Genomic DNA, 15,285 nt, shown 5'->3' on the forward strand with positions numbered 1-15,285 from the left:
AATCCCCTGCAATGCAGGAGACCAGTCTGCCATGTGGGAAATCTGAGTTTGATCCCTGGGTCAGGAAGATCCCCTACAGAAGGAAATGGCAAACCACTCCAGTATTCTTGCCTGGGAAATCCCATGGACAGAGGAGCCTGGCAGGCTACAGTCCATAGGGTCGCATTAATTGGAGATGACTTAACAACTAAACCACCACCATAGACACACACACACACACACACACACACACACACACATATACATATTTTTAAAAGTTATTTTTAATTGAAGGATAATTGTTTTACAATGTTATATTGGTTTTTGCAATGCATCAACATGAATCAGCTATGGGTATACACATATGTTCCCTCCCTCTTGATCTTCCTACCCACCTCCCACCCCAAACCACTCCTCTAGGTTGTCACAGAGCAGCAGGTATATATATGTATATATATGTGTGTGTGTGTGTGTGTGTGTGTGTGTGTGTGTGTGTATATATATATACACTTTAAATGGTGCTCTAAAATTATTTTTTCCTACACTCTAAAAAATAATAGGGTTATATGAAGGGTTATATGAAGGGTTATATATAAGGTTATATAATAATAGGGTTATAGGTATGAAGTCTTGTTTTACAAGACAGCACGGTGCATAACTATGCTAAAGCTTTTGACTCTGGATCACAACAAACTGTGGAAAATTCTCAAAGAAATGGAAATACCAGACCACCTTACCTGCCTCCTGAGAAACTTGTATGCTGGTCAAAAAGCAGCAGTTAGAACTGGACATGAAATAACAGACTAGTTCAGAATTGGGAAAGGAGTACATCAAGGCTATATATTGTCACTCTGCTTATCTAACTTCTATGCAGAGTACATCATGTGAAATGCTGGACTGGATGAATCAAGATTGCTAGGAGAAATAGCAACAACCTCAAATATGCAGATGATACTATCTTAATGGCAGAAATTGAAGAGGAACTAAAGAGCCTCTTGATGAGAGTGAAACAGGAAAGTGAAAAAGCTGACTTAAAACTCAACATTCAAAAAAAACTAACATCATGGCATCCAGTGCCATCACTTCATGGCAAATAGATGGGAAAAAATGGAAACAGTGACATATTTTATTTTCTTGGTCTCTAAAATCACTGTGGATGATGACTGCAGCCAAAGAATTAAAAGACGCTTGCTCCTTGAAAGGAAAGCTATGACAAACCTAGACAATGTATTAAAAAGCAGAAACATCACTTTGCTGACAAAATCCCATGTAGTTAAAGCTATTGTTTTTCCAGTAGTCATGTATGGATGTGAGGTTTGGACCATAAAGCAGGCTGAGTGCCAAAGAAATTGAGGCTTTTGAATTGTGGTCATGGAGAAGATTCTTGAGAGTTCCTTGGACAGTAAAGGATCAAACCATGGGAAAAGATCAATCCATAGGAAATCAACTATGAGTATCCATTGGAAGGAATGATGCTGCAACTGAAGCTCCAATAGTTTGGCCACCTGATGCAAAGAGCCAACTCATTGGAAGACCCTGATGCTGGGAAAGATTGAGGGCAGTAGGAAAAGGGACAACAGAGGATGAGATGGTTGGATGGCATCGCTGACTCAATGGACATGAGTTTGAGCAAGCTCAGGGAGATGGTGAAGAACAGGGAAGCCTGGTGTGCTGCATGCAGTTCATGGGGTCACAGAGTCGGATATGACTTAGCAACTGAACACCAACATGTTGCATAAAAAGATGGGCGACCCCTCTGGCAACATTTATTCTGTGGCTTACTTACCCCAGAGAGCTTCACCAGGGTCCTCTGGCTTGCTCTGCTTGTGTTTGACTTCCAGGTGTCTGCAAATTCACCTGCCCATCTCAGAGGTTCTGCCATTCCTTGAGTCTTGCCAGAAAATGGGTTTTTGCCCTTCCATTCACACAGCCTGCCACATCTCAATCTTTCTAGTCATGGGGAAGCCAAAACTTGCCTTAGGAGCTTGTGTCTACCTACACCATCCCCACCACAACTCCACTTGATCCCCTAGATGGGTCTGAACACAAATGCCCCAAATTCATAAATCAGAGTCTTGTCTGAAGTTCCCTGAGACAGGCCTGGGAAGTTATGGTTACATTCTTTACTGGACAAGACCACAGAGACAAGGAAACAGAAGTTACCATGTCACCAATGAATTTCACAGTAATTCACTTTAAAACATATATGTAAACAAACATGTATGGACTCTTACCTTTTAAATATTATAGGCCATGCCATAAAATATGATTACATACTCTGTACTTTTGTAATTGTTTTAAATCAAGTAACAATACTTGAGGGAGGAGGATGGGAGGGAGTTTCAACAGGGAGAGAATATATGTATACCTATGGCTGATTCACGTTGTGCTTTGACAGAAAACAAAAATTCTGTAAAGTAATTATTCTTCAATAAAACAATAAATAAATTAAAAAAACCAATACTAATGTGTATAGAATTTATTTTATGTCAGTCAGGTAGTGCACATAATAGTGGATGAGAGAAGTACTATAATCATCCTTACTTTTCAGGTGAAGAAACTGAAGCAAAGGCCACACAACTAGTATGACCAACCTCTCCTATCCCATTAATCCCCATTCAGTTATTTGTTTTCCTTCTGACCTTTATTTTATTGCAAATTCTTGTTATGCAAAAAATATGTTATATAATATTAATAATTCATTCTAGATTTTATACAAGTCCTAATTTATTAAATTGGAGCTTTCATTTTATTCCTTATTGATTCCATTTGTATCTGTGACCAGCTGTCATTTTTTTTTTTTAAACTTTACAAAATTATATTAGTTTTGCCAAATATCAAAATGAATCCACCACAGGTATACATGTGTTCCCCATCCTGAACCCTCCTCTCTCCTCCCTCCCCATACCATCCCTCTGGGTCATCCCAGTGCACTAGCCCTAAGCATCCAGTATTGTGCATCGAACCTGGACTGGCAACTCGTTTCATACATGATATTATACATGTTTCAATGCCATTCTCCCACATCTTCCCACCCTCTCCCTCTCCCACAGAGTCCATAAGACTGTTCTATACATCAGTGTCTCTTTTGCTGTCTTGTACACAGGGTTATTGTTACCATCTTTCTAAATTCCATATATATGCATTAGTATACTGTATTGGTGTTTTTCTTTCTGGCTTACTTGTATTTGCCTACTGTTAATATGATAAAGATTTTTGCATTTACTTCTTACACTGGAATAATTAGTATGCATTTCTGTATGATGTGTACATCCTTTCTTAGTGTTTGACAAGTTTTAAGCATAGTCTTGGCTTTGAGGACTAAAGCTAAGAATTTATAGAATGGATTTTAGTAGCTGATATTTGATTTAAGTGAAGCCATAGCCTGTTTCATTATGTACTTAGTTCAGTTCAGTCTCTCAGTCGTGTCCAACTCTTTGCAACCCCATGGACTGCAGCACAACAGGCCTCCCTGTCCATCACCAGCTCGCGGAGTTTACTCAAACTCATGTCCATTGAGTCGGTGATGCCATCCAACCGTCTCATCCTCTGTCATCCCCTTCTCCTCCTGCCTTCAATCTTTCCCAGAATCAGGGTCTTTTCAAATGAGTCAGCTCTTCGCATCAGGTGCCCAAAGTATTGGAGTTTCAACTTCAGCATCAGTCCTTCCAATGAATATTCAAGACTGATTTCCTTTAGTATGGACTGGTTGGATCTCCTTGCAGTCCAAGGGACTCTCAAGAGTCTTCTCTAATACCACAGTTCAAAGGCATCAATTCATTGGTGCTCAGCTTTCTTTATAGTCCAACTCTCACATCCATACATGACTACTGGAAAAACCATAGCTTTGACTAGATGGACCTTTGTTGGCAAAGTAATGTCTCTGCTTTTTAATATGCCATCTAGGTTGGTCATAGCTTTTCTTCCTAGGAGCAAGCGTCTTTCAATTTCATGGCTGCAGTCACTATCTGCAGTAGTTTTGAGCCCCCAAAAGTAAAGTTTCTCACTGTTTCCACTGTTTACCCACCTATTTGCCATGAAGTGTTGGGACCAGATGCCATGATCTTAGTTTTCTGCATGTTGAACTTTAAGCCAGCTTTTTCACTCTCTCTTTCACTTTCATCAAGAGGCTCTTTAGTTCTTCTTCACTTTCTGCCATAAGGGTGGTGTCATCTGCATATATGAGGTTATGGATATTTCTCCTGGTAGTCTTGATTCCAGCTTGTGCTTCTTCCAGCCCAGTGTTTCTCATGATGTACTCTGCATATAAGTTAAATAAGCAGGGTGATGATATACAGCCTTCATGTACTCATTTCCCTATTTGGAACCAGTCTGTTGTTTCATGTCCAGTTCTAACTGTTGCTTCCTGACCTGCATACAGATTTCTCAAGAGGCAGTTCAGGTGGTCTGATACTCCCATCTCTTGAAGAATTTTCCATAGCTTATTGTGATCCACACAGTCAAAGGCTTTGGTGTAGTCAATAAAGCAGAACTAGATGTTTTTCTGGAACTCTCTTGTTTTTTCAATGATCCAGTGGTTGTTGGCAATTTGATCACTGGTTCCTCTGCCTTTTGTAAATCGAGCTTGAACATCTGGAAGTTCATGGTTCACATATACTGTTGAAGCCTGGCTTGGAGAGTTTTGAACATTACTTTACTAGCGTGCAAGTTGAGTGCAATTGTGTGGTAGTTTGAGCATTCTTTGGCATTGCCTTTCTTTGGGATTGGAATGAAAACTGACCTTTTCCAGTCCTGTGGCCACTGCTGAGTTTTCCAAATTTGCTGGCATATTGAATGCAGCACTTTCGCAGCATCATCTTTTAAGATTTGAAATAGCTCAACTGGAATTCCATCACCTCTACTAGCTTTGTTTGTAGTGATGCTTCCTAAGGCCCCCTTGACTTCACATTCCAGGATGTCTGGCTCTAGGTGAGTGATCATACCTCTGTTTACTTAATTAACCATACCTAAATTATAATTTTTTTTTAAGTAGGAGCCACCTTATCTTGTTTGCTAGGTTCTTTTCTCACATCACTTAGAGGTTAAATAATGTATTAAATTCAGAGATGCAGTCTATACTAGTAAAATGAAGAATTATTTAGGTCATCAACTCTTAATTTCAGGTGACATACCTTTATATAGGGGCCTCCCAGGTGGCACTAGTGGTAAAGAATCTGCCTGCCAGTGCAGGGTATGCAAGACACATGGGTTCAATCCCTTGTTCAGGAAGAACCCCTGGATAAGGGAATAGCAAGCCACTCCAGTGTTCTTGCTGTAAGTCCCATGGATGGCGGAGCCTGGCAGGCTACAGCCCATGGGGTCACAAAGAGTTGGACATGACTGAGCAACTGAGCTCTCATAGACACACACACACCTTTTTATAAGGAGTATTTCAGAATCACCTACAGAGGTTTTTCAAACTCTTCAGGCTATCTCTCTTGCTCTTCTTTCTCTTAAGACTCAGACCTCTTAGGGTTGGTATTCACTGGCAGTAGGAACTATTGATCCCCATGTCAGAATGTCATGCCCTTCAAGAGCATAGGATGGGAAGAGCTACTGTCAGTGCGATAATTATTTTAAGTTTAGATGTTCTAATATCTGATTGTTTCCCTAATCAATGGCAAACTGAGTTTTTAGAATTATTATCGTGATTTTTAATGTTTATTAGCACATGTCTAATCAAAGCACCTGAAGTCGTTATTAATATAACAAAATTGATTTAGATTGAGTATTTTTAAAATTATATGCAGGGGAAATCATGTTTTCTGCTTATAGATTCATCACCATATAGAAGTAGAAGTTGTTCTAGGACCACCTGGCCTGACTCCATCCTGTATGAGAACTTAAAAAGAATAAATGACTGGTCCTCAGTCACCAATTAGCCATGGACCCAGAAATCTGGAACTGGTACCTGATCCTGATTGTTGTATTTACTATTAAGATATTTGGTCTTCACCTTTCAAAATCATTGATTTTAATTCATTTTATTCACTTTTCTAGCAATGACATAACACATAAGCTCAGTTTCATAATAAGCATTTATCATCTTTTGTCTTTTCAGGTTGAACATGAGAAATATTGTGACCAATATCGCTTTGCTAAGGAGCAGCGAAGAATCCTGATATTGAGTTGGAATAAGAATCGGCGAGACTTTATACAGAAGGCTGTGCTGACGCTGGCCGAAGCCTGTGCAACTCATGAAATGGAAAGCATGTTGGCGAAGGACAGGAAAAAGCAACAGGAAGCGTGTGCGGATCTGAAAGCCAAGGTGAGACGCTTTGCAGATGATGCTTCAGTATTTGCCTGAGTATTCATTTCAGAATTCACTTTTCCTGTTTGTTCAATTCCAACCTAAAATTTCTCTAAAAAGCCTATTTTGAATAAAATTGTTAGTTTGAACTATATGAAATTGCAATTCCTTTAAGTCAAAACATTGTAAACAATCAACAGTTTCATACAGTTCAACCTGAAGTCGAACAGGAGGTGAGTATTGAAGCTTTGATTGTGAATATCCAATACCAACTACGAATGCTATACGTCAGCATGGGGTACGGGATGAAAATGCAGTGTAATTATAGAGTAAATGTCTGATACTTGTTCAGACTCAGGAACCTCTCATTCACTTTAAAGATTTTTTTAAAAAAAGGATCCAGTTATGAAGAGGAGGGAGGATTTGTGAACAGATACGTTGGGGAGAGCTTGACGGGCTGTTTGAGCTCTCGACAAAGTGAGATGGGGAGCAGATTGGGTTTTCCTCCTGCCCAGACCCAGCGAGGAACCTCCAGGATGGCTTGGAGAGTTGAGTGGGTAACCCTTGTAGTGGAGTCTTGGGGACTGGTGTCTGAGGCTTGCAGGGAAGTACAGACAACACAAAATCGGGAAGTATAGAGAAACTGCCTTAATGGCAGAACTGCAAACAAGAGTGGCTGCTGTGTTGGGAGTAATTGCACCCCTCAAATGGATCTCGGGTGCATGAGTCCCAGCGGCCCCAGGTGGATTTGGCCTCCCTAGGAGTGTTGGAAGGGCCGTCAAACATAAACTGTATCATGTTTTAAACTCTTGAGTAAGGAAAATTATGATTGGGGGTGACACTGAATCCTCACAGCTAATGTGAGATGAATTTTTGTGTGGGTAAAGCTGTCCCTAAGGTGACCTGCCTACTTTGCAGGATGCCTGGGAGCTGTGATGTGCCCATCCCCCTTATACTTAAAGAGTAGAATGGCCTGACCCAATCAGACTGGAGGAGCTGAGACAGGACGAGGAGTTCACTAATCCTTCACTGTTGAAGTCCCTGGGCAGGGGACTGTTTGGACCTCACAGAATTGCTGAAAATACTATTAACCATGAAACTGTTGAACCAGGAGTTAGTGACCTTAGGCAGTTCTCTGAAACTTACTTCTGTAACTGCAGTATAATGCCAACTGCTTGTTTGTACTTGAGGAATAAAGATACATGCGACACACACACACACACACACACAATTGTATTGAGGTACCGCATACACACAGTAAGGTGCACAGATCTTAATTTATTGATAAATGACATAGCAGGAGGATGTTGCAACCTTTTATTCTCTTGAAAGAAAAAGTAAGCTGGTAGATGTTACGTTGTAGCAATTAATAACATATAAAAACAAATGTCTTGGACTTCCCTGGTGGTCCAGGGGCTGAGAATCTGCCTGCCAATTCAGGGGACATGAATTCAGTCCCTGGTGCAGGAAGATTCCACATGCCTCAGAGCAGCTGAGCTCATGTACCACAGCTACCGACCCTGTACATCTAGGGACGTGCGCAAGCCCTAGGGCCCTGGAGGCACAACTATTGGGTCTATGCACTGCAACTACCGAAGCCCTTCACCTGGAGCCTGTGCTTCACCATAAGAGAAGCCCCCGCAATGAGAAGCCCATGCGTGGCAACGAGAGAGTAGTCCTTGCTCCCACAACCAGAGAAAAGCCCGCACAGCAACAAAGACCCAGCACAGCCATAAATAAATAAATTAAAAAACAAACACATAAATGTCTCTATTTGAAAACATTAGAGGAAAAATTTCTCCTCTGCAGTTTTTTAAACACAAAGATATTTCTTTTGACATTGCATAAACTTAGGACCTAAAAGCAATAGAATTTACATGAAGCTTCCAAGGTGGCTCAGATGGTAAAGAATCTGCCTGCAATTTGGAAGACCCAGGTTTGATCCCTGGGTCAGGATGATGCCCTGGAGAATAGAATGGCTACCCACTCCAGTATTCTTGCCCGGGAAACCCCATGGACAGAGGAACCTTGTGGGCTATAGCTCATGGAGTCACAAAGAGTTGGACATGACTGACAAACGCACACACACACAAAGCCCAATCTACCATGGCCTACAGAACTAATGCATGTTTCATCTCCATCTGTGGCTGATAAGAAATACTCAGTGACTATAAAAAAACAAGAGAAGAAGGATGGTCAGGGGTCTTGACAAATCCTTATATACTCCTAGTCTGTTTATACTCATTTTGCACACATTCAGGATGTGCTGAAGGGGATATTTTCTGGTTTTGTATCACATAGAGGTAAAAATACATGGAGTAGAGTCCACAGAATATAAGTGTACTATTGAATAAAGTTCTACAAATGTATGCTGCCCATAGAAATACCACTGAGATCAAGATACAGAAGGGCTCGGAATGCTCCCTCACCCCTCTTCTCAATATAGACTGTGCTTAGTCACTCAGTAGTGTCCGGCTCTTTGTGACCCTGTAGACTGTAGCCCTCCAGACTCCTCCGTCCATGGGGTTTCTCCAGGTAAGAACACTGGAGTGGATTACCATGCCCTTCTCCAGGGGATCTTCTGAACCCCATGGATTGAACCCAGGTCTCCCACATTGCAGGCAGATTCTTCAATCTGAGCCACAAAGGAAGCCTAAGAATACTGGAGTGGGTAGCCTATCCCTTCTCCAGGGATCTTCCTGACCCAGGAATCAAACCAGGTTCTCTTGCATTGAAGGCAGATTCTTTCCCATCTGAGCTACAGGGAAGCCGCCCCCCACCCCCAATATATACTAGCCCCATCCATGACTACTATTCCAAATTCATCTAATCATTCAAGATTAGTTTTGTTTATTGGTGAATTTCATATAAGTCAGATCATACAGTTACTCTTTGATACTTCTTTCATGCATCATATCTGTGAGTTTCATCCTTGTTGCATGTCGTAATCATCTGGGTAATATTTTGTGCACATACATATACCACAGTTTATTTATATTTTCTCCTGTTGGTGGACATTTGATTTGCTTCCAGCTTTTCATGTTATGATAATGGTGCTATGAATATCCTTGATCTTGACTTATGGTGGTCATAGGCCCTTGTAACTCTTGAATAATTACCTCAGAGTGGAATTGCTGAATCATAAGGCTCATGTTAAATACTTCCAAATAGTTTTCCAAGGTGGTTATACAAATTTACAACCAGTTTCAGTTAATCCACGTTCTTGCCAACATTGGTATTGCCAAATCTTTAACTTCAGCTAATCTCATGAATGTGTAGTGGTACATCATTATGATTTTCATTTGCATTTAGAATAAAGATGTTGAGCAGCTTTTCTTATGCATATTGGCAATTTGAATATCCTCTTTTGTGAAACAGCCACTTAGGTCCTTTGCCCATTTTTCTATTCCATTGTCTGCTCATTTGTATATTCTTTATATGTTCTGTAGGCAAATTCCATTTTTTCCTCCCAATCTGTAACTTGTCTCTTCACACTGTTAATGTTGTTTTTTGATGAACAATTTAATTGCAATGAAATTGTTTTCTTTTAATTTTAAATATCTTTGAGATGTAAGTTATATGTGGTTAAAATCATCCTTTTGGGGGACTTCCCTGGGGCCTCAGACAGTAAAGAATCTGCCCACAATGTGGGAGACCTGGATTTGATCCCTATGTCAAGAAGGAAATGGCAACCCATTCTAGTATTCTTGCCTGGAGAATTCCCATGGACAGAGGAGCCTGGCAGACTACAGTCTATGGGGTTGCAGAGTTGGATACAACTGAATGACTATCACACAAAATCACCCTTTTTAGTGTATAGCTCTATGAGTTTCGACAAATGCTGGACATGTAACCACCCCCACAGTCAGGATATAGAACTGTTTTATCACTTTCAACAGTCCTTCATGCCTCTTTTTTTTTTTTTTTTTTTTTAAGTCCACTATATTTTATTTTATTTATTTATTTTTTTAATTTTATTTTATTTTTAAACTTTACATAACTGTATTAGTTTTGCCAAATATCAAAATGAATCCGCCACAGGTATACATGTGTTCCCCATCCTGAACCCTCCTCCCTCCTCCCTCCCCATTCCATCCCTCTGGGTCGTCCCAGTGCACCAGCCCCAAGCATCCAGTATCGTGCATCGAACCTGGACTGGCAACTCATTTCATACATGATATTTTACATGTTTCAATGCCATTCTCCCAAATCTTCCCACCCTCTCCCTCTCCCACAGTGAAGTCAACACCACACCCACCTTCAGCCTTTGGCAACTATTGATCTCTGTCTCTATTGTTCTGCCTATTCTAGAATGTCATATGACTATAACCAGATAGTATGACATGTGCTCTTTTGAGTCTGTCTTTTTTCACTGAGCATAATGCCTTTGAGATCTAGCCATGATAGTGTAAATGCCAACAGTTCGGTCCTTTTTGTTGCTGTAATATTCCGTGATATGGGTTTATTACAGTTTGTCCACTCACCAGTTGTCTTCAGTTTTTGGCAATTAGTGTCACTTTGCTTATGGTGGAAGTAGGCTTCAGGCTTTCCTTGTGAGTCTGAGCCCAAGAGAGTGTCTTGCCACTCTCGCATCTTCTCAAGTTGCAGATTCTTACTGTCATTTGCTAGCCTGCTTGGGGAAGAGGCTTTCTGCTTTCTTGGTTCAGCCTCAGTATCAGGCAGGACCTACATTCCTGGATATTGGGGCCAGAACCTATTCAGTGACTATGCCCTCCTCCCCAGGGCAGATGAACTTCAAGTTCACCTCAGGTCTTGCTGGTTCTTGTGGGGGAGAAAGCTTCCTGTTTCTTCCTCAGGAGAGAAGGATTTCTTTGTCCCCTTTCCCTGGCCTCAAAGGGTCTACACTTGCGCCCTGAGGGTTTGCAGCTCCGCCTCCCTCCCCACCCACAGTGCCTTTTGTTCATTAGGTCTTTGTTCCTCTCTGGCTGGTTTGTATGACCACAGGAGTCTTCCTCTGCTGCTTTCCCTGACCGGGATCTTTCTTAGGAACATTCTAGTAGATTTGTAAAGAAAAGCTTGTGAAGGGGTGTAAATTTCCCTTCCATCTGTAGCTTCCGTATGGCAGAAGCTCAGACTCTGCCACAACAGCAAATTGTTAAAATGAAACTATGGAATCATCACAAAATTTTACCTGCAATCATTTTATCCCTTCTAAAATGGCCTTGTCTTTCCCAGGGGCTCTGCCTCAGGTAAGTAGCTCTAGAATTGCCTATCTTGTTGGAGGCCTCTACCTTTCTTTAAATATCAGGCTAGTTTATTGTCCTATGATGTCTTCTCTCTGTTAGATTCAAGAAAAATTTTTATGTTGTAGGCTATCCAGCTTTTTCTTATGGTTAAAGTTGGAGTGCCATTCTTTTCTGGTTTCTGGAAGGTCCTAATGCAATGCAGTTTATCAGTCTTTTACATGCTGTATTTAAGAAATCATTGGCTAGTGGCATGGGGTCATTTTCAAAAGTCTGAGATTCTTTCTGCCCAACAAGGGTCCTGCCAGAGGTTTAGGCTCCACCCAAAACAGTGAATTGGAAGAGCAGTAAATGGGAACCTGAAGGTGGAAAAGAAGTAACTAAAGGAAATTGTGTATGGGGAAATTTTCCAGGAACAGCCCAGGCAACAAAACTGATAGGAAGGGAAGAGTCAGCAGCATTAAGTACCTACTGAGTTTACCAGACAGCCTCATTACCAGTCCATGAGAAAACTGCCTTTCCCCTTTATCTCTCCTCTCCTTTTCTTTCCCACTCCTGGGCTCTGATGGTCTAAGCATGTAGGGAGTAAAAGGAAATGTTATCTTCTGAATAAAGAGGGAAGAGTTATTTAATCTCTTAGAACTAGATAATTTAATTTTGAATCAAGACTATATTTTGTGACTTAAAGTGATTGTGGGACCCTCTGTAATCCAAGAGTGGGCTATGGTTTCTGCCTAGGTTTCGTCTAGTGGCAGGAGAAATATCTGAATGGGGACAGAAATAATGCTGTGTTTTGATTATTTCCCACACATCATGCTGCCCAGTGTATCAGGCATACTCTGTGGAGTGCCCTCAACATCTCAGACATTTGAATAGATGCTTTATAGGCACTTTCTGATATTACTCTCAATGACAAATCTAAGTTAAGGTGCACAACTGCCCTACACAGCTTTGCATATGAGTGCTGTAGAGCACTCAGCCATGAGATCATGGGCTGGGTTCTGCAGAGGCAATATAATATGGGTCTCTTCAGAGACACATGATCACAATATGGTGAACAAATATCTCTGAACTTTTGGAGATGCAGCCTCCAAAGAGTAAATGTGGGCAGAGAGTGGAAAAATTGGAGCATAAAGTAAACTGGTAAAATGGATTCTATTTTTCATAGAGACAGTGTTATTGTTGGAGTCTGTGTTCCTGATCAAGAACTGAGCCTCAGCAAATTATAGTTCATAACAAAAATATATCATAAAAGAAAAGTGGTCACTCTATTAATTCTGTAGTAATTAAAAATATTAAATTAATCTCATCAGTTCAGTCACTCAGTCATTTCTGACTCTTTGTAACTCCATGGACTGTGGCATGCCAGGCTTCCCTGTCCATCGCCAACTCCTGGAGCTTGCTCAAACTCATGTCCGTCAAGTTGGTGATGCCATCCAACCATTTCATCCTCTGTCGTCCCCTTCTCCTCCTGCCTTCAATCTTTCCCAGCATCAGGGTTTTTCCCAATGAGTCAGTTCTTTGCATCAGGTGGCCAAAGTATTGGAGCTTCAGCTTCAGCATCAGTCCTTCCAATGAATAGTGAGGACTGATTTCCTTTAGGATTGACTGATTTGATCTCCTTGCAGTCCAAGGGATTCTCAAGGGTCTTCTCCAACACCAAGTTCAAAAGCATCAGTTCTTTGGTGCTCTGCCTTCTTTATGGTCCAACTCTTACAACCACACATGACTACTGGAAAAACCATAGCCTTGACTAGACAGAGCTTTGTCAGCAAAGGAATGTCTCTGCTTTTTCATATGCTGTTTAGGTTTGTCATAGCTTTTCTTCCAAGGATCAAGGGTCTTTTAATTTCATGGCTGCAGTCACCATCTGCAATGATTTTGGAGCCCAAGAAAAGAAAGTCTCTCACTGTTTCCATTGTTTCCCCATCTATTTGCCATGAAGTGATGGGACCGGAAGCCATGATCTTAGTTTTTTGAATGCTGAGTTTTAAGCCAGCTTTTTCACTCTCCTCTTTCATTTCATGTTTTTTTTAAAACCTGGAAAGAAACTTGGAGATTTATTCTCAGTCTTCATTTTACAAGTCCAAAAGATGATGTCCTGAAAGACAAAGTGACCTGACTTAAGGTTCATGCCAGCTCATTTGATTTGAAATTCAATATTATCTCTGCCCTACACAGCTTTGCATATAAGAATCTTATAAAATAATAGAAGATATTTATTATACTGTGGGCCCCAATGTGCTATAAAATAGACTTACAGAATGTGAAAAATATTACTTCGTCGTATCATAAATTTGATCTTTCTAAAACCAACATGCTAGCTATAATAAACACTAGTTAAATATTTAACCATAATTTTGTTCTTAGTCTTGGAATTTAAAAGGGCTTTTGGGGAGTGATTTAGATGATTTGTGTCTTTAAGGAAAGAGCTAAAGGAATTTTGAAATAATGTGCTTTCTCTGTTTTAGTTTTCTATCAGCAGCAGCTGCTGTAGCAAGTAGGGACTTTCAGGCCTCTCACAAGATGGGTGAGAGGAAAGTGGGAAAACAGAGCTCTCATTCTCTTGCTCCCACAAAGCCTTCTGTTTGGTCCCCTAAATTTTCTCAGACTGCTAGCCCCAGACCCTCCTAGCACTAGCCTGGACCACTCTGTTAGCTGTGTATTTGATTCCTTAACATCTTCAACTGTCTATGGAATGGCTGGGGGGCCTCTTTCCCAGATCTGTCTCACAGTTGACTTTCTCTGTCTCTATGCTGGGTGGCCAAGTACTGCTAAGAAAAAGTTATTTGATCCAGACTCTGAATGAAATGTCCACATGAGAATGCTCTTCCTAGTCCTCTTATCCCTGTTTCAAAGCATTGTGTGTGTATGCTAAGTCACTTCAGTCATGTCCAACTCTTTTGACGCTATGGACTGTAACCTTCCAGGCTCTTCTGTCCATGGGGATTCTCCAGGCAAGAGTACTGGAGTGGGTTGCCATCCCCTCCTCCTGGGGATCTTCCTATCCAGGGACCAAACCTGTGTCTCTTCTGTCTCCTCCATTGGCAGTGGGTTCTTTACCACTAGTGCCAACATTAAGTAAGCCCCAGACAGGTCCTTAAAAGACTCTTGGGCTTCACTGGTAGATCAGATGGTAAAGAATCTGCCTGCAATGCAGGAAACGGGGATTCAATCCCTGGGTCAGAAAGATCCCCTGGAGAAGGGAATGGCTACCCACTCCAGTATTCTTGCCTGGAGAATTCTGTGAACAGAGGAGCTGGTGGGCTATAGTCTGTGGGATCACAAAGAGTCGGACATAACTGAGTGACTAACACTTTCATCTAACACTATACACCCTCCCCATCACACTCCCAGAAGACAAACCACTTCCTGCTTTATCAATAAAATGAAGTCATGGAGGTATAAGATTAATCCTCAGTTCCTATCTCCGTGGCCCTGTGTCTGCTAGTCCCCTGCTCTCCCCTCTGATGCACAGTGTGAGATCTTCTACACGTTCATGTCCAGTCCTTTCCTCTGATAGTTGGGATTCTGACCCATATAGCCACTTGGTTCTACTGTTTACCCCCTTTCCTTTATTTTCACTCTGTGGTGTATTCCTCTCTGTCATCCTCTAGGTCCTGGGCAGTCCCTATTCTCTACCCTTTCATTTAAAATCAAACTTTTGAAAGAATAATCTAGATTATTTTTTTCTTCAAGACTTGAGATGTCTCCACTCCATCAAATTCCTATCCTCTCTCCAAGATGACGAGTGACCTCTGTATTACTTAATGGAATTGACACTCTTCCATGCTGATCCTAGTGGACCCCTCTGCCTCTTTTCTCACTCTTGACTACTCACTCTGGACATTT

At 41.2% G+C, this 15,285-nt stretch overlaps 1 protein-coding gene and 1 non-coding gene across 2 annotated transcripts in view; both read left to right on the plus strand.

Annotated features, from left to right (window-relative positions):
• The window catches only part of CCDC148 (coiled-coil domain containing 148), a 221,190-nt gene that overhangs the window by 49,828 nt on the left and 156,077 nt on the right, over positions 1 to 15,285 (plus strand). Inside the window, exon 10 of the mRNA XM_045164090.1 lies at positions 6,041 to 6,247. Coding sequence (XP_045020025.1) covers positions 6,041 to 6,247 — 207 coding nt within the window. The remainder of the gene's footprint in view (positions 1 to 6,040; positions 6,248 to 15,285) is intronic.
• LOC112583141 lies at positions 7,026 to 7,173 on the plus strand. Its single transcript, XR_003107485.2, has one exon. It is a non-coding gene; the product is annotated as a U12 minor spliceosomal RNA (small nuclear RNA).

This window comes from Bubalus bubalis, chromosome 2 (assembly GCF_019923935.1).
Source record: "Bubalus bubalis isolate 160015118507 breed Murrah chromosome 2, NDDB_SH_1, whole genome shotgun sequence".
NCBI classification, from domain to species: Eukaryota; Metazoa; Chordata; class Mammalia; order Artiodactyla; family Bovidae; genus Bubalus; species Bubalus bubalis.